Source organism: Miniopterus natalensis, chromosome 15, assembly GCF_054644295.1.
Source record: "Miniopterus natalensis isolate mMinNat1 chromosome 15, mMinNat1.hap1, whole genome shotgun sequence".
Lineage (NCBI taxonomy): Eukaryota > Metazoa > Chordata > Mammalia > Chiroptera > Miniopteridae > Miniopterus > Miniopterus natalensis.
Window position 1 is genome coordinate 2722527 of NC_142095.1, and position 23093 is coordinate 2745619.

Below are 23093 nucleotides of genomic sequence, written 5' to 3' on the forward strand. Positions count from 1 at the left end.
GAGCTGTTGATAGCTCCAAACAGGGTACTCAAGGCCAGTCACAAATTGCATCTGACATCGGCCTGCACCAGAGACCCTCCAAAAAGACTAAGTCCTAACAGATCTACCTAATACATAGAAGCAAACCCAAACAGGCAGCCAAAATGGGGAGACAAAAAACAAGCCCCAAATGAAAGAACAAGAGAAGTCTCCAGAAAAAGAGCTAAATGAAATGGAGATAAGCAATCTATCAGATATAGAGTTCAAAATACTGATTATAAGGGTGCTCAACAGCATGAAAAAAAGATATGGAAATTATAAAGGAAATTAAGAATAACATAGTAGGAATAAGGATACATTGGAAGGAATAAACAGATTAGAGGAAGCTGAGGATCAAATCAGCGAATTAGAAGACAGGGTAGAAAAAAATCATTCAATCAGAGACCCAAAAAGAAAAAACAATTAAAAAACAGGAAGACAGTTTAAGGGAGCTGTGGGACAACATGAAACATAACAATATTTGCTTTAAGTATATATATATATATATATATATATATATATATATATATATATATATAGTATTTATAATGATGAATTAAGGCCCATGAGTAGATGCACCAACTTTGGAAAAGTGGAGAAATAAGAAAAGACATGCCCTACTAAATATCACGACTTACTTTATCACATATTAAGACATCCCACAAAGCCATTTTGACAAAAATTGGCACATTACAGAAAACAAAAAGGAGAGCCCAGAAACAAACTGGTATGAGCAGCTGGTATATAGTAGAGATGACATTACAAATCAATGGAGAACAAACAGCTTGATTAGTAGGTGGTGTGGGGAAAACTGGCTTATAATATTGCAAAAAGTAAAGTTGGAATTCCAGATTTCCATCTGGAGAGTGAATTCCAGATGGTAAAGACATAAATGTAAAAGGTAAAACTATGGAACTAATATAATAAAAAGTAGTGGGAGTATCTTTGTGACTTTGAGATGGGATAAGATCTGTTAAACAAGACTCCAAGCCACAAACCACAGGAAAAAACTAAGGGTGATTACATTACTATTTAGAATTTCTGTACAATCAGGGAATCACAAAGGTAACAGATAGATGACAGACTGTGGGTAGAGACAGATATACACAACAGCCAAAACTGGCAATGAGAGATATAAAAATGATAAGGAATTGCTACAAATCAACAAGAAAAAGACAAAACCCAACAGAAAAATAGACAAAGAATATGAATAATAATTAACAGAAGGGGAATGATAAAAACAAATATATAAAGCAATGGTCAGCAATACTTCTAATAAGAAAAAAGAAAAAAGACAATGAGAAAACCACTTTATATCCACCAGAATTGCAAAAAAAAAAAAAATCAAGATAGTAGTGCAGCCTAGCCAGCAATCTGGGGAAGATATCTGGTCAGTTAAATAGGCATATACTCTACAAGGCAACAATCCACTCCCAGTGGTAGCCCTGAAGAAACACTTAACAGGTGTGTTTATTACAGCACTTTTTAGAGTAGCAGGAAGTTGAAGGCAAACTAGGAGCAACAAGAAATAACAAACTAGATGTACATATAGCAACATTATATTGTTTAGGGAAATATAAATTTCAATAACTTCTGCATAAATTAAAAACACATAGTAAAGCCTTTGGGAATAATATATCCAAGAACATATGTTAATATATTAGAGTAAGTGCCCACAGTAGTGGTGGTGAAAGAACAAGAGAGAATAAAAGGAAATATACATAAATTAGCAAGACAAGAAAGGAGCCTTAAATGGACTGATGACAACTGTGCACAAACCAGGGAATGTGGACAACTCAGCCATACTTGAGGTCCAAAAGAAAATATAATAAACAAATCAATATGCCACACTATTACTCTACCATGAGAAATAGTGTGAGAGCCAATGCCATACACAAAGAGTCAGAACATCAGAAGCCTGCACACCTGGAATGGACTCTGACAGGGGAAATGGGTGTGTCACGTAATGAAACCCATCTCTCTATGCTGTATAAATGCCTATCTTCTTCCAAAGACTGGGCCTCATGAAATCTCCACTGGCTCTAATTGCTCTGAGCAGTTAATTTCTAATGCATTCCCTGGCTTTTACCTCTTTCTGGCTCAAATCTTAAATGCCACTTTATTTCATAGCTGGCTCCTAAAAAATCAGTTGTCTCCGCATTAGACCCTGGACCTTGCTGACCCTTTGCACCTACAGCTTACAGGGAGAGTATGGCCCCAAATGAAAGGGCAGGGCCAGCCTCACAACACTCCCTTTTCTCTAATAAAATACCTGGATGGGCATTTGACTCTCTGAGTCTCTTTTTTTTTTTTTTTTTTTTTAATCCTGGCCCGAGGATATGTTTATTGATTTTTAGAGAGAGGAAGAGAGAGAGAAAGAGAGAGGGAGGCAGGGAGACAGAGACAGAGACAGAGAGAGAAACATTGATCGGTTGCTTCTGATATGCACCCTGACCAGGGACCAAACCCACAACCTAGGGATGTGCCCTGACTGGGAGTCGAACCCGCAACCTTTTTGGTGGACAGGACAACACTCCAACCAACTGAGCCACCCAGCCAGGGTTCTATGATTCTTTTTTTCTGTTTCTATCATTTAAAAATACTCGTCTGGCTGACACATTTTTCTTTAGGTAAATTCATACTAGATCCTAAAAAGTGTGGTAGCTGCATTCTTTTTCTAAGCTAATTGCTACTATGCTATGAAGAATTATAGATTGCTTTTGTCACTAACTCCTTATTTCAAAAGTTCTTGGGGATGACAACCTTGTTTTTACCTTATTTTATTGCCTATTTTATAGCATTTAAATTAGACCTGGCCTCTGAACTGCCTATTACTGATATTCCCTAGAGTCACTGACTTACCTGGTGTAATGAATTCCTCCCCACATTAAGCCTTTTTTCTCAATCCTCAGTAAACATCTCTTCTGGGACCCTTGACTCTCATCAGCATTTGTTAAGCTTATGACAGATTTTGTCATTGTTCAAGGGTCATGGGCAGAAAAAATCAGTGTTTCCCTTTAGTTGAAAGTTTTAACACTTTTGGACCAAGAATATGGTAAGATAAAATTATATTAAATGTCAGGAAGTTGTCATTTTAACAATACTGCTATTAATTAGGTGAGAAGCAATACAAGTGATAATAAGCTCTGAATTATTATTGTCAGTTTTAGGCCTTATTTTAATGAAAGAATCAATCTACTTATATCTTATAGAAAGAAACCATGTCATGTTATGATTATCCATAAAAAGAAGTTTAATTCATCAGCAGTATCACTTTCAAACACAAAGGAGAATAAACAAAGTCTATTTTGGAATTATACCTGGGTAAAGTTATTTCAAGGTTCAAATCTAAGAAAGTAGCATATGCAAAAAATATTGGATATGCTCTTTTCATTCTCTCTCTCTCTCTCTCTCTCTCTCGACTTTCCTTCCTGCACTAAGAGCTACTGTGAAAGAATGGGAGAACAGGGGCCAATACCCAAACCCATTACCACGATCCTCCATAACTAAAACAGTGAATCAACATGGGCCCAATTCCTCAGCTCCTCTCAGATACTTGGTAGGAGACGTATGCTAAGCTACTCTTCTTCCCACGTTAAAAAGAACACGATAATATTTTAAACAATAATAAAATTAAAAAAAAAAAAAAAAAAAGAACACGACCTCTCTCTAGCAAGAGACACTATAAGGATGCAATGCGTCTTTCACACATGTGAAATACATGTTACCACCAGGTTTTAGTAACATGTTACATGTATCAAATGCATATGTAACTTCAATCCCAAAACAGCAAAAGAGAAAATTCAGAACAGAATATCTGAAAACTTAAAATTTTTCAAAGTCAATGAAAGACATCAAGCCACAGATTTAAGCGGTGCTAAGAATTCCCAACATGGCTGAAGATATTTAAAGGGGGACACAGAGAAAAAGGAAACCATGAAGAGTCTGTCATAAATGTATTTTACATATCCAGGTATAAAATATTCAATACTTATAATTCCTTATATTTTTACACTGTAGTCAGCAAAATGCATATGCAATGAGCAGGTGACATACTAAAGAGACAGATAAGGCTATTATATAACCTAGATTTTCTACAGGACCCCCAATCTAGAATATTCTAATATTCTGTACTATTTTCGCCAAAGAATAATAAAATGCTCATGCAATTCCAGTATGTCCTCTCCCAGCTGTCCTCTCCCAGATTATCATCTAAAGGCAGCACAAAAATCCTCCATTAGAACATTGGCCTGCATGTACTTTTTTTTTTTTTTAATACTGAAAGTAAAAAACTAGAACAAGATTGCAGGTCCTGGACTGGGGTCCAGGCAGCTAGTTTAGTCTTTGGCATGATGGCAGTGGAAGTGCAAAGAGCCATCTTTTTGAGGCCTGTCATCACAGAAGCCTCTCAAAAAGGGCACCCTGCAAGCCCCCTTCCTTGATAATGACTGGAGGACAGCTTTGAACCTTCTGTTAGACTCAGTTTACTTTGCCATTACTAGCTCTGTGATATGAGACAATTTTTGTTACCTCTCTAACTCTGTTTCTTCATCTGTAAAATAGAAATAATACTATCTTCTTCAATGCTATCATGTGGATTTGATAAAAAAGTCTGTAATATAGTAAGCACTCTAAAAGTGTTAATAGTATGGTTCATTTCAAAAAGTTTTTAACATAGGCCTCCAACATCATATTCCTTTTTTTCAATTTTTAAAAATTAAATGTACTGGGGTGACATTAATAAAATTCATGTTAAGTTTCAAGTGTACAATTCTGTAACATATCATCTGTATACTGCACTGTGTGACCACCACCCAAAATCAAATCTTTTTCCATCACCATATATTTGATCCCCTTTGCTCTTTAATATTCCCTCACCCCCATTCCCTTGGGTAACCACCATATGTCTATGAGTTTTTGTTTATTTTTCTTGTGTGTTCATTTGCTACTTTGTTTTATATTCCACATAAGCGAAATCATATGGTTCTTAATTTTTTCTGTCTCACTTATTTTGCTTAGCATAATATTTTTTTTTAAATGTTTTTATTGATTTGAGAGAGAAAGAGATAGAAAGAGAGAGAGAAACATCTATGCGAGAGAGCAACACTGATCAGCTGCATCCTACACAAACCCCCAGTGGAGATGGAGCCTACAACCCGGGCATATGCCAAGACTGGTGCATGCGATGACGCTTAACCAGCTGAGACACCCAGCAGGGCAAGCATAATATTCTCAAGATCACCCATCAACATCATATTCTCTAAAATTAGATCCCACCCATTACAATAGAGAGATGCAGCACTATGTCTTCAGTAGAAAATAAGAAGGTCTCTCTAGCCTACTTTAGTTTAAGCAAATCGTTTTTTTCCCCTCCAATTTTCTCGTCTTGGCACGGGCTACAGCAGGGATTCTAACTGGACCTGGGGAAAGAGCTACCAACCACCTCTGTGGCTTAGCCTCATACCGAGCCAGTTGTTTTTCCACCTTCAAAAGCAGTGAGTTGGGGCAGCGCATTTGATACAGTCAGTGCAGCACCAAGGCATCTACCAGCACAAGGGCTGGGGAGTCAGGGGAAATTTGGTTCTTTCTGGATCCCCGTTTTAAGATGAGGTGGTTCGCTGATACCATTTTAACGTGTGTTTTTCTAGTGTCTCATTTTTTAGTACTTTTTATTATTAAAAGTGTACTATTAAAAACACAAATAATGTAGAATTAAATTCAAAGTCCTCTGCTTTCTGTGTGTGTCTCTCCCACCCACTTCCCATTTCCACAGTCACCACAGTTTGATGTGTATATATGCTTCCAGACTTTTGTCTATAAATGTGCATCACTGCGTATCTCTTTTCCTAACATCATACTAAAATAAAACATTTTTCCTTACATATTCTGCTCTACAACTTGTACAATTTTTATATAATATATAACTTTTAAGTTCAATACAAATACATTCATTCATTTAACAGATACTGTGTATTTTTGTTAAACACAATGAATATTTATTAGGAAATGAATGAATGTATGGGTACACATAGGGTGCACTGTCAGGCACTGGGTTATACAGAGATAAAGAAAATAAAACAAGCACTTATCTTCACGGAATTGACAGGTTAGCAAGGGAAACAATGAGCACTACATTATAAATCAAAAAAAGTCACTGAGCCCGGGCGGGCGTGGCTCAGTGGTTGAGCATCGACCTGGGATCCAGGAAGTCACGGTTCAAATCCCGGTCAGGGCACATGCCCGGGTTGCAAGCTCGATTCCTGGTGAGGGGCGTGCAGGAGGCAGCCGATCAATGACTCTCTCATCACTGATGTTTCTCCCTCTCCCTTTCTCTCTCTGAGATCAATAAAGATTTTTTTTTCCAAAGTCACTGAAGGTAATCCACACAGTAACTACTGTGATAACAAATAACCAGGGGACCTACGTCAGCTGAACTTCTAGGGAAAGCCTCTCAGATGAAGCAACATTTAAAGAGAGACCAAAGGATGAGGAGGAGTCAGAAAGTAAAGAGCCAGGGGACAAACATTCCAGGTGGAAGAATCAACAAGAGCAAAGGTCCCAGCTGGAAACAATATAGTGCCTGGGCAAAGGGGTAGTGGAATGGAGATGTGGACAGGGGTCGTGACCAGGGGTTGGCATTTATCCTAAATGCAATGGGAACCACTGAAAGGCTAACTACTGGAGGGACACTATGAGCCCACATGCATTTTAAAGAGATCATGGTTCCTGTTGTGTGGAGAGAGGAACAAAGGGAAAAGGAAATAAAAATGCCACACACATCCCATTTCCTCCTCTCTTTATTTAGGTCAGTGTTATACTGTTTTTCCCTTAAGAATCTAATCAGTAAGAAAAGATGTAGAGAAATTGAGAGACTTAATTTAAGATATAAAGAAATAATGGAGCTTATTGAAAGATTATATATGTAAAAAATGAGGAAGAAAATGAAATTACCAATTAAAAGACTGGATAGAAAAGTTCCTTAAGAAGGCAATGAGATTTTTTTTCTTTTTAACTTTATCAAATAAATACACATAATTCTTAACCGGTCCCAAATGAAGACTTTTCAGTTGTTCCTGTTCTCTTCAATTATCAATGACGGGGCACAGACACTCTTCTACTGATATCTTAGTGATCCAGGGAAGGCACATCTGTGTTATAGAGTCTTATAAGTAAAACTGCTTTGTAGAAGGATAGGACATTTAACAGATTAATAGATATCACCAAATTGCACTCCAAAATGTTTATATCTACAGCAACATCAAATATTAGTTATTGTCAATCCTTTTAGTTTTATCAATCTCCTAAGTAAAAGTCCGTACCTCCTCTTAATTTGTATTTATTCCTATGAATGGTTGAGCATGTTTCAGTATGTTCACTGGTGGTTTGTACTTCCTTTTCAATAAAATGTCTGCATAAGATCTTACTATTAGAACCTAGACGAGTATCAACAGCTGCTATTTGGTGCTGCTTCTGGTTCTGTCCAAAACTCTCCCAGGAACTTCAAAATTTAGTTTAGGGTATTAATAAGCCCATCTCCTCTCCCAGTATACATTGGCCAGTCAGCTACCTGAGAGTTCAGGGTGAACTCCTGGTTTACTACCCACTGATAGTATCCACTGAAGCCTACCCATTTCAGAGAAGAAAAGGCACAATATCACCCCCAAAGGCCAGAAAACACAGAGCTCTCTCAAGGATAAAAAAAGAAGAAGAAATTGTCAATACCTCCAAGTGAAGAAGATATTAAAAGCTACAGTAAATCCCTTTTTTTAACTGTTCATATTTGGATGGCTACTGATTTGCAGTAAGCAATGTTTAAACTAAGTTTCAGGCTGATATTTTTACACACCCACTTCTGAATCCTGACTTAAACAAAACTGCCTTCCATTAACTGTATATGAGAAATTTTGGTTGCCCTTCACATTTCTGGTATCTTTAGCAGTATTAAAATAAATTGCTTATAAACACATAATGGCACTGATATCCAAAACTAACTACTACTGTTAATGGACATTATACGTGGTCTCACTATTCTGCATATGGTCTTGCAAACGGGGTTCAACAATACTTAATGAGAGAATAAATGGCTAAATAAATTGATGCACCAGGTTATATACATAAAATAGAATAATTATTTACCTCCTAATAGACTTCTGTAATGACTAAATTAAATCAGGTAAATATTCAATACATGGTAATTTTAAAATATAACTACCAACCTTTATTAATACACTAAACTAAATTTATCAAGGATGATAAATTTCTAGACTATATTATTTTTATGAATAGAATTTCTGCCTTTTTAAAAAATTTTACTTTTATTGTTGAAAGTATTACAGATGTCCTCTTTTCTCCCTCCATTAACACACTCTACCCCGCTCCTGCCCCCTCCCCAGGCCTTCACCACATTATTGTCTGTGCCCATGGGTTATGCATATATGCATATAAGTTCTTTGGTTAATCTCTGCCCACCAACTTCCTTCCCTCTGAAATTCATCAATCTGTTGCATGCTTTGATGTCTCTGGATCTATTTTGTCTGTCAGTTTATTCTGTTCGTTAGATTCCACATATAAGTGAGATCATGTGATATCTGCCTTTCTCTGGCTTATTTCACTTAGCATAATACTCTCAGGGTCCCTCCATGCTGTCTCAAAAAGAGACATCCCCCCGCTTTTTTTTTTTTTTTTACAACTGCATAGTATTCCATGGTGTAAATGTAACACTGCTTTTTTATCCACTCATCTACTGATGGGCACTTGGGCTGTTTCCAGATCTTTGCTATTGTAAATAGTACTGCTGTGAACATAGTGGTGCATATATTCTTCTATTTTAAATATTAATCAGTGTATAAAGAAACACCTATTACAGTTCAATATGCAGGTGTCCCCCCAAAAATGTATATGCACTTTGAATAATTATTAATTCCAATGGGTTAAATCTGAAAAGATCAATTGAGCTATTAGCTGTTGAAGTGTGTATACATTTTTTTGGGACACCTGTATTAATCCCACCAATGTGTGTTCAACAGCAGAAAATCAGTATTGTGAAAAAGAGACTGTGAAGAAACAAAAGTAACTAAGAACACACATTATGTGGTCCTTATGAGAGGTAATCACAAAGATAAGGAGCAATCTTTGCTGAAACATTAAAATGTCTATGGCTGAAAAAGATGAAACACCAAGACACACAGAACGGACTGGAGATAGGAGAATGTTGCCTGGAGAATGGACAGAGTTAGTATGTGGTTGCTAGGCGATGCGTTTCTAGACTGCAGCAACTTACGATCACAGCAGCATGCTGCTCCTATAAATGATACTATGCTTGAACAACTTCAGAATCCTTTTGTAACACCCTTTCTCATACAGAAGCCTGAGCTTAGTCTGACAACATAGGCAACAGAGTTCTATATAAATGTACCTAGTTTTCAGGCTATGTAATTTAATCTGCCTCTCCAATATTTTAATGCCACTCTTTTAAAATATAAGACACACCAACCCTGGCCAGGTAGCTCAGTTAGCTAGAGCATATTCCCAATATGTCAAGGTCACGGGTCCGATTCCTGGTCAGGGCACATAAAAGAATCAACCAATGAGTGCATAAGTAAGTGAAACAACAAATCGATGTTTCTCTCTCTCTCTCTCTAAAATCAACAAATAAATTAAAATATAAAGCATGCCAGATGTAAGACAGAAAGAATACACCTAGTATATATCAAGAGAGAAAATCCAAAAGAACATGATTATTCAAAACATTCGAAGAGGCAATGTAAGCTGTAATAGGTTTTTTTTGAAATCTCAAAAAATACTCTAGTAAGAATAAGAACCAGCCTAAGAAAGACTATACAAAAATCATGTCATTGTGTGACTGGTTGGGGATAGAGTGTAGGGTGGGATAAATTTGTTACATTGGTATATCAGACATGACATTTATAGCAGCCAACCTCATCTTCACAGTTGAATATAGAATTTGTCCTTCTTGGAGACACGTGTCACAGACACACTCAGACAAACATGATTAAAGGGGTACGATGAGGAGGAATAAATGAACATCATATATCTTATTTTAGACTGTAATTCCATACTTGCATAATTTTTAATAAATATTTTTAAAATAATAGTTTGAGGTTCTCAGCAAATTAAGAAAGTAGAGAGATTTCACATATACTCCCTATCCCCACAGATGCAGAGCCTCCCCCATTACCCAATCTCCAACCAGAGTGGCGCATCTGTTACAAGTGGTGAATCTACATTTACCCATTTTCATCATCCAAGGTCCACAGTTACATCAAGGTTCAATCCTGGTGCACATTCTATGGGTTTAAGCAGATGTATAACAACACATATCCACCATTATAGCAGCATACAGACTTACTTCACTGCTCTAAAATCCTCTGTTCTCTGCCTGTTCATCTCTCCCTCCCTCATAACCCCTGACAACCACTGATTTCTTTTCTGTCTCTATAGTTTTACCTTTTCCCGGCTATCATATAATTGAAATCACTCAATATATATAGTCTTTTCAGGTTGGTTCTTTCATTTAGTAATATGTACTTAAGGTTCTTCCATGTCTTTTCATGGCTTGATAGGCTCATTTTATTTTTAATGCTGAATAATATTCCACTACCTGGAGGTACCAGTTTATTAACCCATCACCTACTAAAGGACATCTGGGTTGCTTTCAAGTTATGACAATTATGAATAAAGCTGCTATAAGCATCCTGTGCAGGTTTTTGTGTGGACATAGCTTTTAATTTGCATAGTTTTTTCTTAATCAGTTTATTCATCTATCTATTCCACCACTCTTTAAACTCTCCAGAGTAAAGATCACAGGCCATTGCCTTTCTATTTCCAGGTCCTAACAGGGAGGATCTGGGTATATGATAGGTTCTCAGTAAATGTTGGTTGAACAGGACAGACTGAATCAGACACAGGCTATTCAATAAGTATATTATTAGAAAGTAGTGAATCATGGGCTCAGACTCCAAATATTTGGGGATGGAGCATATACAGTAGATATTTTATAAAGGTAAGCACTAGACAGACTGCACAGGAAAACAAAAAAGATGCTACACTTGCATAGGATTAAAAAAGTTATTTAAATAAATACTGGCAAAAACATATTGGGGAGGGCCACATGGGGACATTATGGGAACAATACATCTTTGGTTTATTAAATGAAGTTAAAATATTCCATTTCAGTGTCTCTAAAAACATGTTCATACTTGGGAAAAACTGTTGACCTTAGGACAGAGGTCTCTGAGTTCAATTCCTCTTTTAATTATTTCTATATGTTCTGGTGTCCAGCATGCCTGGCACATCATAGTAGGTGCTTAACACATACTTGTTGAACTGCTATAGGCAGAATTGTCATTTTAAATGGGTAACACAATGTACACCAGTTTCAAAGCCCATGAATGTGATAACCTGTACAATCAGAACCAAGTAAATAGCTCTATGACGCCCTTGGTAAAAACCACCCAGACCTTTTTCATCTATTAAATGGAAAACAAAAAAATTAATATTTAATATTAATGAGGCTGTGGGGGAAAATATGACTCTTCTGATATACTTGATAAGAGCATAAATGAAAAAATATTGTTGAAAAGCAAAATTTCCTCTTCAAATTACTTTAAAAAACAACTAACAATAAAGTTGAAAATTAGTATACAAAAATGTTCACTAAGAGTTTTTAATAGTAAAATTAACAGTGTATGTCCAATACAGTATATGCCATTCCTATGATAACATACAACTATTTATTCAATTTAAAATTGTTATTAACCAAAAATCTGTGATTATTAGGAGTAAAATCAAATGGGTTTACTCCATCTTGTTCAGAATCCAAACCCTGTCACTTATTTTTGGTCTAAATTTTGTGTGTCCTATCACTGTCCAAGTTTCCAGAGGATATAGACTGGGTTTTTATTAATCTTTTTATTAATTGTTGGCCTAACAGAGAATGTCATATATATGACACATTTTTTACATTTAGCAGCTGTAAGAAACTGTTGATACAACTTCTTGGCCTTTACCTACCATTAGGTTCACAATGTAACTCTCAAGTCTGTTCATTTATTCAGAAAATACCTGCTATATGAAAGCTTCTGGGGGTCCAACAATGAGTAAAATAGCCAAAATCCCTGTTGTTACGGACCTTACATTTTACTGACTAAGACAGGGTGGAGAGACTGCAGGCATATGAGTAATGTGTTCTCTTCAGGTTGATCAAACCTGAGCTTACTGTGTTTCAGTTAATATTAAGAACATACATTTGAAAAACTGCAAACATTCAGAAATCTAAAAATTTTGCAATTGGCATAGGCAAAGTAATTTTTTCACTTGGGACAGTGAAACTTTAATGATATAATAAACTAATTATCAACTACTTACCACATAGAGTTGTTTCCACAGACTGGCCCATTCTTGTAGAGTTGCTGTAACCTCAGTCACAATAGAATCTTCGAGTGGAACCACAGTTTCATATTGCCTAGAACCACAACAAACGGCCACATTATCTTTGATAAATTACCAGAATGCTGTCTACTGCCCTTTTCAACATGTATAACTCAAATTTTAAATTCATGCAAATATAAAAAGAGGCACACCTAATTGATTGCAGATCCTCTGCAGTAATATCCTGCAATAGTGTAACTGAACTGAATTAACGTAAAAACATTTGGGTTTCGCTGTACACATAGACACACTCAGTTTTACTTTTTAGAAATACATATTGTATTTAAGACAGACTTTTTAAAATACCATTTTAAGCTTTTTTTTCTTTAAAGAAAGACAACAGTACTGCCCAAGTCTTGCTTATATTAATATTTTAATCCTCACCCAAGGATATGTTTTTTTATTGATTTTTAGACAGAGGGGGAGAGAAAGAAACAGCCTCATTGCTCTTCTTCATCTATACCAGTAGCAGTCATGTGATGTCACCTCTTCAGATGTTTGAGCTCCAGTGTCTCTTAAGATCCATCTTCCAATTTCTGGGTTCTGGTATCCCCAACCTATTATCTTTTATATCCTCCAACCATTAGAGTGTAGACAGCTTTCTGCAGTTATTATTCTGGGTTTTATCAGTATTTTTTCTTTTTTTCTTTCACTGTTCATATTTGTGTGTAAATAATTCCCTATTTTAAATTGTACCTTGTAAAGTGACTCCTAAGTTTCTCTTTTCCTGACTAAACCCTTACTTACCAGAAGGTTACTCTGATGGTCACTCAACCTCAGGTCAAAAACACTATTTCTAGTACCAAAGGCTATCATAGTTATATAGTACCTTAAATTTTATATTTTCAAGTGGTGAATTTTGAAAAATAAAATAATTTTATAATACATATTACTTTTAAAAATAGAACATGACATTAAAGAAATTTTTTTTTAAATCACTCACAATCAGACAGTGCAAAAACAAATGTTAACATTTCTATGTATTTACCTCTTGTCTCTCCTCTACTCAGAGATTGCTTTTGTCTCAAATCTGTGATCATATATATTATGTATCCATTTTATACACTATCTTTTTATCCTTAAGGTATGCCTTTAATATTTTTTCCAATTTCTACCAGCAAAAGAAAAGATTTTAAAATCTCCCTCACTTTGACATATATAAACAAAATGTCAGATTTATCACTAATTCCTATCCTATCAAGGACTATTCTCAAAACAGTACATCACTTTTAAAAAATACTGCATGCATAATTGTTTTCATAAAATTCATATCTCAGGTTACCTTTCCAGGATACAGGAAATCAAATTAAAGTTGTCAGTATTTTAACAAAAAATTATGTCCTCAGAATTATATATGATGAATGAAGCAAGTATATTTTTGGCAGGAAAACATGTCAAAAGCATATTTATACAATGAGCAAAAAACAAAAAAAGCCCTCCTCTGCAACCAACAAAAACTGTAAATAAATTAGGAAGGCCAACCACTTACCCTCTATTATTAACAATTGCCTTTTTCAGGTGAATGTAATTTGCAGGGAAGATTCCCTGTAAAAGAGAAAAGATTTTCTATTAGAAAAAGTAATCTGTGATTAACATCTCATCTATACAAAAACAGCAGTCAGATTTCAGCACAGCAATACTCTATCAACAACTTAATAGATCACTTGATGTAGCAACCACTTTGCTAATTAAGAATGCAATGTTTCACAAATATATTCAATAGAAATTTCATTGTCACTTGCAATCAGAGTCTATCCTCAGGGGAAAACTGTGATCTTAACTATGAAAGATATTTTTTAAGTTACAGATTGAAAATGTTCCATCAAATCTCTCTCAGGATATAGGCTTATGTACAGAGCTTGGCACATATCTACAAATCCAAGGATACTGTCTAACCAACAACACAGATTATTCAGCTCGGCATTAGAGAAGCAATTCTCAGACTCTGGCTAATATTTGTATTCACAAGAATTAATCAATTTGGGAGCCTCTATAACTATCTCTTCTTTTATTCTTTCCAAATGGTTTCCACTTTGGTATTTGCCATAATATGATTTCACTTCCCTAAGGGATTAAAAAAAAGTATTTTGTTTCTAAAAAACAATTAAGTTTTCCAATCAATGTTTCACCCTTTTCCATATAACACAAATGGCCTAAGTGTGTTATATGCTTTGGCCCACACCACTCACCATAATAAACTCCAGCCATACCACACAAGGCCATCAGCAGCTAAACTACAGTAATGCATTCACTCCTTGGTTAAATTTATTCCTCAATATTTTACTGTTCTATGCAAGTGTGAATTGGATTATTTTATATATTTCTTTTTCAGATATTTGTTAATACATAGAAACACAAATAAATTCTGTGTGTTAATTATATGTCGTGCAATTTTACTGAATTTATTAATAAGTTCTAACGACTTTTTTGTGGAATCTTAGGATTTTATACAAATAACATCATATCATCTGCAAACAAATAAAATTTTACTTCTTCCTCCCTGATTTGAATGCCTTTTAATTCCCTTTCTTCCTAGTTAGGACTTCCCAGTGCTATGTTAAACCAGAGTGGTGACAGTGGGCACTCCTGTCTGTATGAGGTTGGCTGTGGACTTGTCATATACAGTCTTTATTAAGTTGAGGTATGTTCCTTCTAAACCAAATTTGTTAAAGAGTTTTATTCATGAAAGGATGTATTTTGTCAAATGCTTTTTCTACATTAATTGAGATGATCATGTGCGTTTTAATCTTTCATTCTATTAATGCAGTGTATCACATTTACTTATTTGCAAATGTTGAACCATCCTTGCATCCCTTGGATAAATCACACTTGATCACAGTAAATAATCCTTCTAAAGTGCTGTTAAATTTGAATTGCTAATATTTTCTTGAGAATTTGTGCATCTATATTCATCAGGAATATTTCGTCTATAGTTTTATTTTCCTGCAGTGTCCTTATCTGGCTTTGGTATCAGGGCAATGCTGGCCTTATGAGTCTGAGAGTGTTCCCTCCTCTTCGACTTTTCGGAAGAGACTGAGAAAGATTGGTATTAATTCTTTGAAGTTTGGTAGAATTCGCCAGTGAATTCAACTGGTCCTGAACTTTTCTTTGTTGAGAGGTTTTTGATTACTGAGGCCATCTCCTTATTCATTAAGTATTCAGATTTTCTATTGCTTCCTGATTCATTCTTGGTAGGTTGCATGTTTCTAAGAATTTATCCATTTCTTCTACATTATCCAATTTGTTGATATATAATTGTTCATGTACTCTCTCTGATCCTTTGTCTTTCTGTGGTATCGGTTTTCAGGTCTCCTGTTTAATTTCTCATTTTGAGTCTTTTCTTTTCTTCCCCTTAGTCTATCTAAAAGTTTGTCAATTTTATCTTTTAAAACAACCGGCTCTTAGTTTTGTTGATTTCTTGCTATTGTTTTCAGTCTCCATATCATTTATTTCCACTCTGATCTTTGCTACTTCCTTCCTTCTGCTAAATTTGGGCAGAGTTTCTTTTTCTAGTTCCCTGAGGAGTAAGTTAGGTTGCTTATTTGACATCTTTTTTCTTATTGCAAGCATTTATCACTATAAACTCCCCTCTTAAAATTGCTTTTTGGCATTCCATAGGTTTTAGTGTGCTCTGTTTTCCTTTTCATTTGTGTCAGAAAATTTTTTCCTCTCGATTTCTTCTTTTACCCACTTGTTGTTCTGGGGGTGCTGTTTAATTTCCACATATCAGTGAATTTTCCATTTTTCTTCCTGTTATTGATTTCTAGTTTCATATCACTGGAAAAGATACATGGTATGAATTCAGTCCTCTTCAATTTACCTTCTTATGTGACCTATCATATAGTCTATTCTGAAAAATGTTCTACTTACAACTGAGAAAGTGTGTCTTCTGCTGCTGATAGATGAAATGTACTATATATATGTTATACAAATTTGGTCGAAAGTACTGTTCAAGTCCAATGTTTCCTTGCTGATTTTCTGTCTGGATGATCTATCCACTGATAAAAGCGAGGTACTGAAGTCCCTTACTATTATTGCACTGTAATCTACTTCTCGCTTCAAATCTGTTAGTATTTGCTTAATATGTAGTTCAGGCTCCATTTTGGGTGCACATATATACTTATGGCTATTATATCTTCTTGATGAGTTGACCCTTATCATCATATAATGACATTCTTTGTGTAGTTACAGTTTTTGGCTTCAAGTCTATTTTGTCTGATATAAGTATAGCTACCTGTGCTCTCTCTTAGTTTCCACTTGCATGTACTTTATAATTCTTATAAAAACCTTTAATAAGTCACCTTTTACTTTTCTTTAACCACTAACAGCTATGAGAAACCTACTGAAATTCTTATTGTGACCATATTATTAAGAAAAATAAAATATGATGAATCACTAAATGGTTATCTTTTACAAACACTAAAGAAATTTTAACCATGGTTCTACAAAATATCACTGCTACAGTAAATGAAATTAAGTTATTAATACCATCTTTCCATCTCTTAATTTTTTAAGTTTAAGAATACAAATAAAAGCTACTAAAAGACATCTAGATATGTTTTTAATAAATACTACAATAATCCAAGATTCAAGAATGGAGTTGGTATTACCAAAATACACACTCTCACAAATTATAGCATTCCAATCAGTTATAAGATTTCTCATTTATTTGAGATCTAAGTTTCTGACAATTTTAAGTTGATTTTAAAAATGTACAAGTATAAATTATGTCCTTATAAACATTCCTGAGTTGAAAATAACAACTGATAGTGTACTTTAAAATTAGAAATATAAGGAAAAATGTTACTATGAGTGGTTTTCAACTAGAGGAAATTTTACCACCCCCACCCCACCCAGCCCCACTCCACGGCCTTTGGCAATGTCTGGAGACATTTTTCATTGTCACAACTTGAGGGGGGAATGTTACTGACATCTAGAGTGAGTAGAGGTGATATCTGCTGCTAAACATCTTATAATGCATAAGACAGCCTCCCACAACAAAAAATTATCTGGCCCAGAGAGCAGGAAGACAACTCGGAGTGTGTGGGGGAGTGTTTCAGGGGTGGAAGGACTGAGGAAAAAAAGAGAGAGAGAGAGCTCACGGGCACGGATACAGTGTAGTGATCAGGGGGGAGGCGGGGGGGGGGGGGAGGATACAGGAGGGGTATAGGTGATGGGATAAAGTAAGAAATAACTGCATCCATGTAATAAAGAGCTACTAATGCTAACCTGGGGTCCACATGACAAAACAGGATGCACACAGGCTTTCACGTTAGGCTAACCCAAACCTCAGCTTGTAGGTGTTGTGGACTTGGCAAATTGCTTGGCCTTTCTGAACCTGAACATCCTCAACTATAAAACACAGACGATACCAGTTTTTATATTACACTGTAATTACGAGGATGTATCAGATGATATATCTGAAATTTTTAATATTGTATCAGACATGTAATAGACCTTCCATAAATGTTCTAAATTGTACCTTATGGCCAGAGCAATTTGAACTCATCGAATCTCACATGAGAAAAAAAAAGGATCTGGCTCTGGCCCCAAATGTCAACAGTGCCTGGCTATGAGGATTTAAAGTTTGAAGATATTGTCTTCTCCTAGTCATTACCTTAAAAACTAACAAAATGAATGATTCTACTTGCAAAACTGATGGTTATTAGAACTCTGAACAATTTTCTCTTTTAATAAAAATAACATGATAATTTTGATACTATTTCTATATAAGAAAAAGCATAATATATATAAAACTACAGAAAACATATAAGAAAAGCTAATAATATTATAGGAAAGTGTGAGCAAAAGAAGATTTGAACATTTCTAAGTGTATTGTAACTGCTAATTAAAATATATTTTTAATCAAATTAATACTAATTGCTAACAGAATAAACACATAAAATCTAGTTCATAAAAGTAAGTGTTCTGCACTTATAAATCTTGTTTAAATTAATATTTTAACAAGAATGTTATAATCAACAAAGATATCTAATTTAATATTATTAGAATATTTTTTCATTTTGTATTTTACCAAAAACAATTCATCTAACTGACCACATGACTCCACAAAACTGGACCTAAGAATAAGTCAATTTAGTTTTGCCAATATTTGAAGGAAAAAATATTAAATGTCCTAATAGGCTTTTCCAAAGTAAACTTTTCAGCTATGACCATACATGTATTTTCTGTCCTTTAAAAAAAACACCATTCTAACATTGCTGAGACAGGGCAGAGACTGATACAGTTTTGTAAAGGAAGAAATGAGTGTAGCTACTGTAAAAGAATTTTAAAAGGGCAAGTAAGAATTGTTTTAAATAAAACAAACATACTAGGCAGCTTCCTATATTAGAAAAGGTAACAAAATTACTCATTACCTTTACATTTGGCTTCTTTGTTGAAACTCCTCTATACCAACCTAAAAGGAGGCATACAAAGGATATTAAAATCATGTTGTTGTCATTTTCTGTGAGACATAAAATGAGTATTGTTAGAAAAAATTAATTAATGCAAACATTTCTAATAAGGCACATTAACTGTGCCTTCATTAGTATTAGTTTACTCCAGAAGGAACAGTCTTACAATAAATACAACATGCCTAATTTTCTTCAAAAAGCACAAATCCCTAGGTCCATCTATTCTGTCACAAAAGGTAAGATTTCCTTTTTTTCCCCAGCCAAGTAGTATTCCACTGTATAAATGTACCACAGCTTTTTATCTACTCATCTACTGATGGACACTTGGGTGCTTCTAAACCTTGGCTATTGTAAATAATGCCGCAATAAACAGAAATCAATAAATATTTTAGAATTTAAGAGTTATACAAATTGACCCTGGCTGGTGTGGGTCAGTGGTTAGAGCATCAGCCCACACACCAAAGGGTCTCAGGTTTGATTCCTGGTCAAGGGCATGTACCTGGGTTGCCGGTTTGATCCCCAGCCCTGGTTGAGGTGCATGCGGGAGGCAACCAATCGATGTGTGTCTCTCTCTCTCCCCTCCCCTCGCTCCCTATCTAAAAGCAATGGGAAAACATCCTCAGGTGAGGATTAACAAAAAATATATAAATAAACTTTTTAAAAAAGAGTTATGCAGCCCTAGCCAGTCTGGCTCAGTGGTTAGAGGGTCAGATGGCGGACTGAAGGGTCCTGGGTTCAATTCCAGCCAAGGGCATGTACCTTGGTTGTGGCTCGGTCCCTGGCCCCAGTCAGGGCACGAGTGGAAGGCAGCCAATCAATGTGTCTCTCACACTGTTGTCTCTCTCTCCCTTCCTCTCTCTGAAAAGCAATGGAAAAAATATCCTCGGGTGAGGATTAAAAACAACAACGGCGAAAAAGTTATGCAAACTGCATTCTATTTAAGCAATTAGTACACAAAGAAGATAAAAATATAAAAATTAGATTTTTACACAAAATATAACCACATTAGACTGAAGAGCAAAAACCAAATTGCAGATCTTAGAAAGACAGTAAAAATTAACTGTACTTTCAAAGACAATAAAATTCAGATAAACATTATACACTGTTTAAAAGTAATTAATGTACCAAAAAAAAATAAAAGAAACTGAGAATACCAGATAATTGTCAGAGAATTAGGAAAGCAGCACACTACTGTGTATGTGTGCTTACTGTCTACTACTTAAGTACTTACAGTGTGAATGGAATGAGATAGGTATAGGGTTTACATCTGTCAATCTGGATTACACCTTCCGTGTCAAATACACTTTATGTATTTAAAAAGTACTTCAAACCTGATTTTTTTTTAAGGAAACTTTCTTAAAAATTTAATCTCATTAGGTTAGAAAAGCAATCAGTTAAGAAGGGAAATACACATTAAGAAAAAAGGCTGTTTGCTAAAATAGTCTGGATTTTGTGCATACATATTTATATTACAGATTAACTTACCTGAAAGCTATGATTCTTTAAAATGTAGACAAAAAATAGTAGTCACCTGTGTCATGTTCTGTGCTAGATGTTTTCATATTTATAATATCAAACACTGCAGAATAGCCTGTTAAATACACATTATTATTTAGATTGTGAAATGTAAGTTACCCAATGTAAGTGAGGCTATACTACCAAAAAGAGACAACAGTGCTACCACAATTGCTCCTGACAGAGGGGCTGCAGAACAGTGTCAGCAGTGTTAAACCAAAAGAATGAAGCCTCTATATAGATCAGGACATGTGACAGTGAACAGTCAGGAGTCATTTATAAAGATTCTGGGTGCAAACCAATCAAGCCAGATCAAAAGCACCAAATGCAGTCCAACACAAAGTTCCCTTCCAACAACAGGTTTCAAACTTTTTATTTCAAAGGTGTAACATATTCTTCCCTGACAGAAGAAAAAAATGCAAATTTATTTACCCCCACCCCAAACCCAGGATAATGGCTGCCTAGGAAGCAGAGACAGGTAGATGACAAGTACAAATCCTCAACAGAATATGAGCAAACCGATCTAGCAATACAGTAAAAAGATCATACTCCATGATCACAAGGGATTTATTCTGCGGATGTAAGGTTGGAACAATATCAGCAAATCAATAAATGTGATACATCACATAAACAAAATGAAGGATAAAAACCACATGATCAAATCAATAGATGCGGAAAAAGCATTTGATAAAATCCAGCACCCATTTATGATAAAAGCTCTCAGCCAAGTGGAAATAGACAGAACATACCTCAACATAATAAGGGCCAATATCACAAACCCACAGGCCAACATCTACTCAAAGGATGAAAACTACAGCATTTCCCTTACATTTGGGAACAAGACAGGGCTGTCCACTTTCACCACTCTTATTCAACATAGCACTGAAAGTCCATGTCACAGCCATCATATCAGAAGAAGAAGAAATGAAAGTCATCCAAAAGGAAAAGGAAGAAGTAAAACGGTCATTATTTGCAGGTGACATGATACTATATACAGAGAATTCTAAAGATTCCACCAAAAACTACTAAAACTAATAAATGAATACAGTAAAGTAACAAAATACAAAATAAATATCCAGAAATCAGTTGCATTTTTATATACCAATAATAAACTATCAGAAAGAGGAACTAAGAAAACAATCCCATTCACAATTGCTTCAAAAGAAATAAAATATCTAGGAATAAAGTTAACCAAGGATGTAAAAGACCTGTACTCAAAAAACTATAAGACACTGAAGAAAGAAACTGAAGAAGATACAAATAAGTGCAAGCACATACCATGTTCATGGATAGGAGGAATTAACATCATTAAAATGTCTGTACTACCCAAAGCAAACTAAAGATTCAACATAAGTCCTAGCAAGATACCAATGGCATATTTCACAGAACTAGAACAAATCTTCCAAAAATTTATATGCAACCACAAAAGACCGCAAATAGCAACAGCAGTCTTGAAAAAGAACAAAGTTGAAGGAATTATGATACCTGATATCAAGCTATACTAACAAAGACACAGTAATCGAAACAGCATGGCACTAGCATAAAAAGACATATAGATCAGTGGAACAGAACAGAGAGCCCAGAAATAAACCCACGCTATACAGTCAATTAATATTTGACAAAGGAGACAAAAACATACAATGAGATAAAGATAGTCTATTCAATACATGGTGTTGAAAATACTGGAAATATGTGCAAAAAGATGAAACTGGACCACACACAAGAATAAGCTCAAAATGGATTAAAAACTTAAAAAATGTGAGACATGAAACCATAAATATCCTAGAAGAAAATATAGGCAGTAAAATCTTGGACATTTCTCATAGCAATATTTTTTCTGATATATCTCCTCGGGCAAAGGAAACAAAAGAAAAAGGAAACAAATGGGACTACGTCAAAGTAAAAAGTTTTTGCACAGCAAAGGAAACCATCAACAAAGTTAAAAGGCAACTCACTGAATAGGAAAACATATTCGCCAATGATACATTTGATAAGGGGTTAATACCCAAAATTTATAAAGAACTTATAAAACTCAACACCAAAAAAACAATCCAATTAAAAAAATTGGCAGAGGACCTGAAGACACTTCTCCAAAGAAGACATACAGATGGCCAACAGATGCTCAACATCACTAATCATCAGAGAAATACAATTAAAACCACAAGGATCTATCACCTCACACCTATCAGAATGGCTATCATTAATAAATCAACAAACAAGTGTTGGCAAGGATGTGGAGAAAAGGCAACCCTCGTGCACTGTTGGCAGAATGAAGATTGGTGCAGCCACTGTGGAAAACAGTATAGAGTTACCTCAAAAAATTAAAAATGGAACCGCCTTATGACCCAGCAATTCCACTTCTGAGAATTTATCTGAAGAAACCCAAAACACTAATTCAAAAATATATATACACCCCTATGTTCATTGCAGCACTATTTACAACAGGCACAATTTGAAAGCAGCCCAAATGCCCATCAGTAGATGAGTAGATAAAAAAGCTGTGATACATTTACACAATGTAAATACTTCTTGGCCATAAAAAAGAAGGAAATCTTACCCTTTGCGACAGGCAGGATGGACCTGAAGAGCATTATGCTAAGGAAAATAAGCCAGTCAAAGAAAGACAATTACCTTATGATCTCACTCACATGTAGAATCTAATCAACAAAATGAACTAATAAGCAAAATAGTGAC

The 23093-nt window shown here is 35.2% G+C and overlaps 1 protein-coding gene across 1 annotated transcript in view; it reads right to left on the reverse strand.

Moving 5' to 3' along the window:
• DOCK3 (dedicator of cytokinesis 3) overlaps positions 1-23093 on the reverse strand; it is a 164362-nt gene that overhangs the window by 119347 nt on the left and 21922 nt on the right. Inside the window, exons 3-5 of the mRNA XM_087825076.1 lie at positions 18846-18886; positions 13958-14013; positions 12406-12502 (exon numbers count right to left, since the gene is read on the reverse strand). Of these exons, the coding sequence (XP_087681202.1) occupies positions 12406-12502; positions 13958-14013; positions 18846-18886 (194 nt within the window). The remainder of the gene's footprint in view (positions 1-12405; positions 12503-13957; positions 14014-18845; positions 18887-23093) is intronic.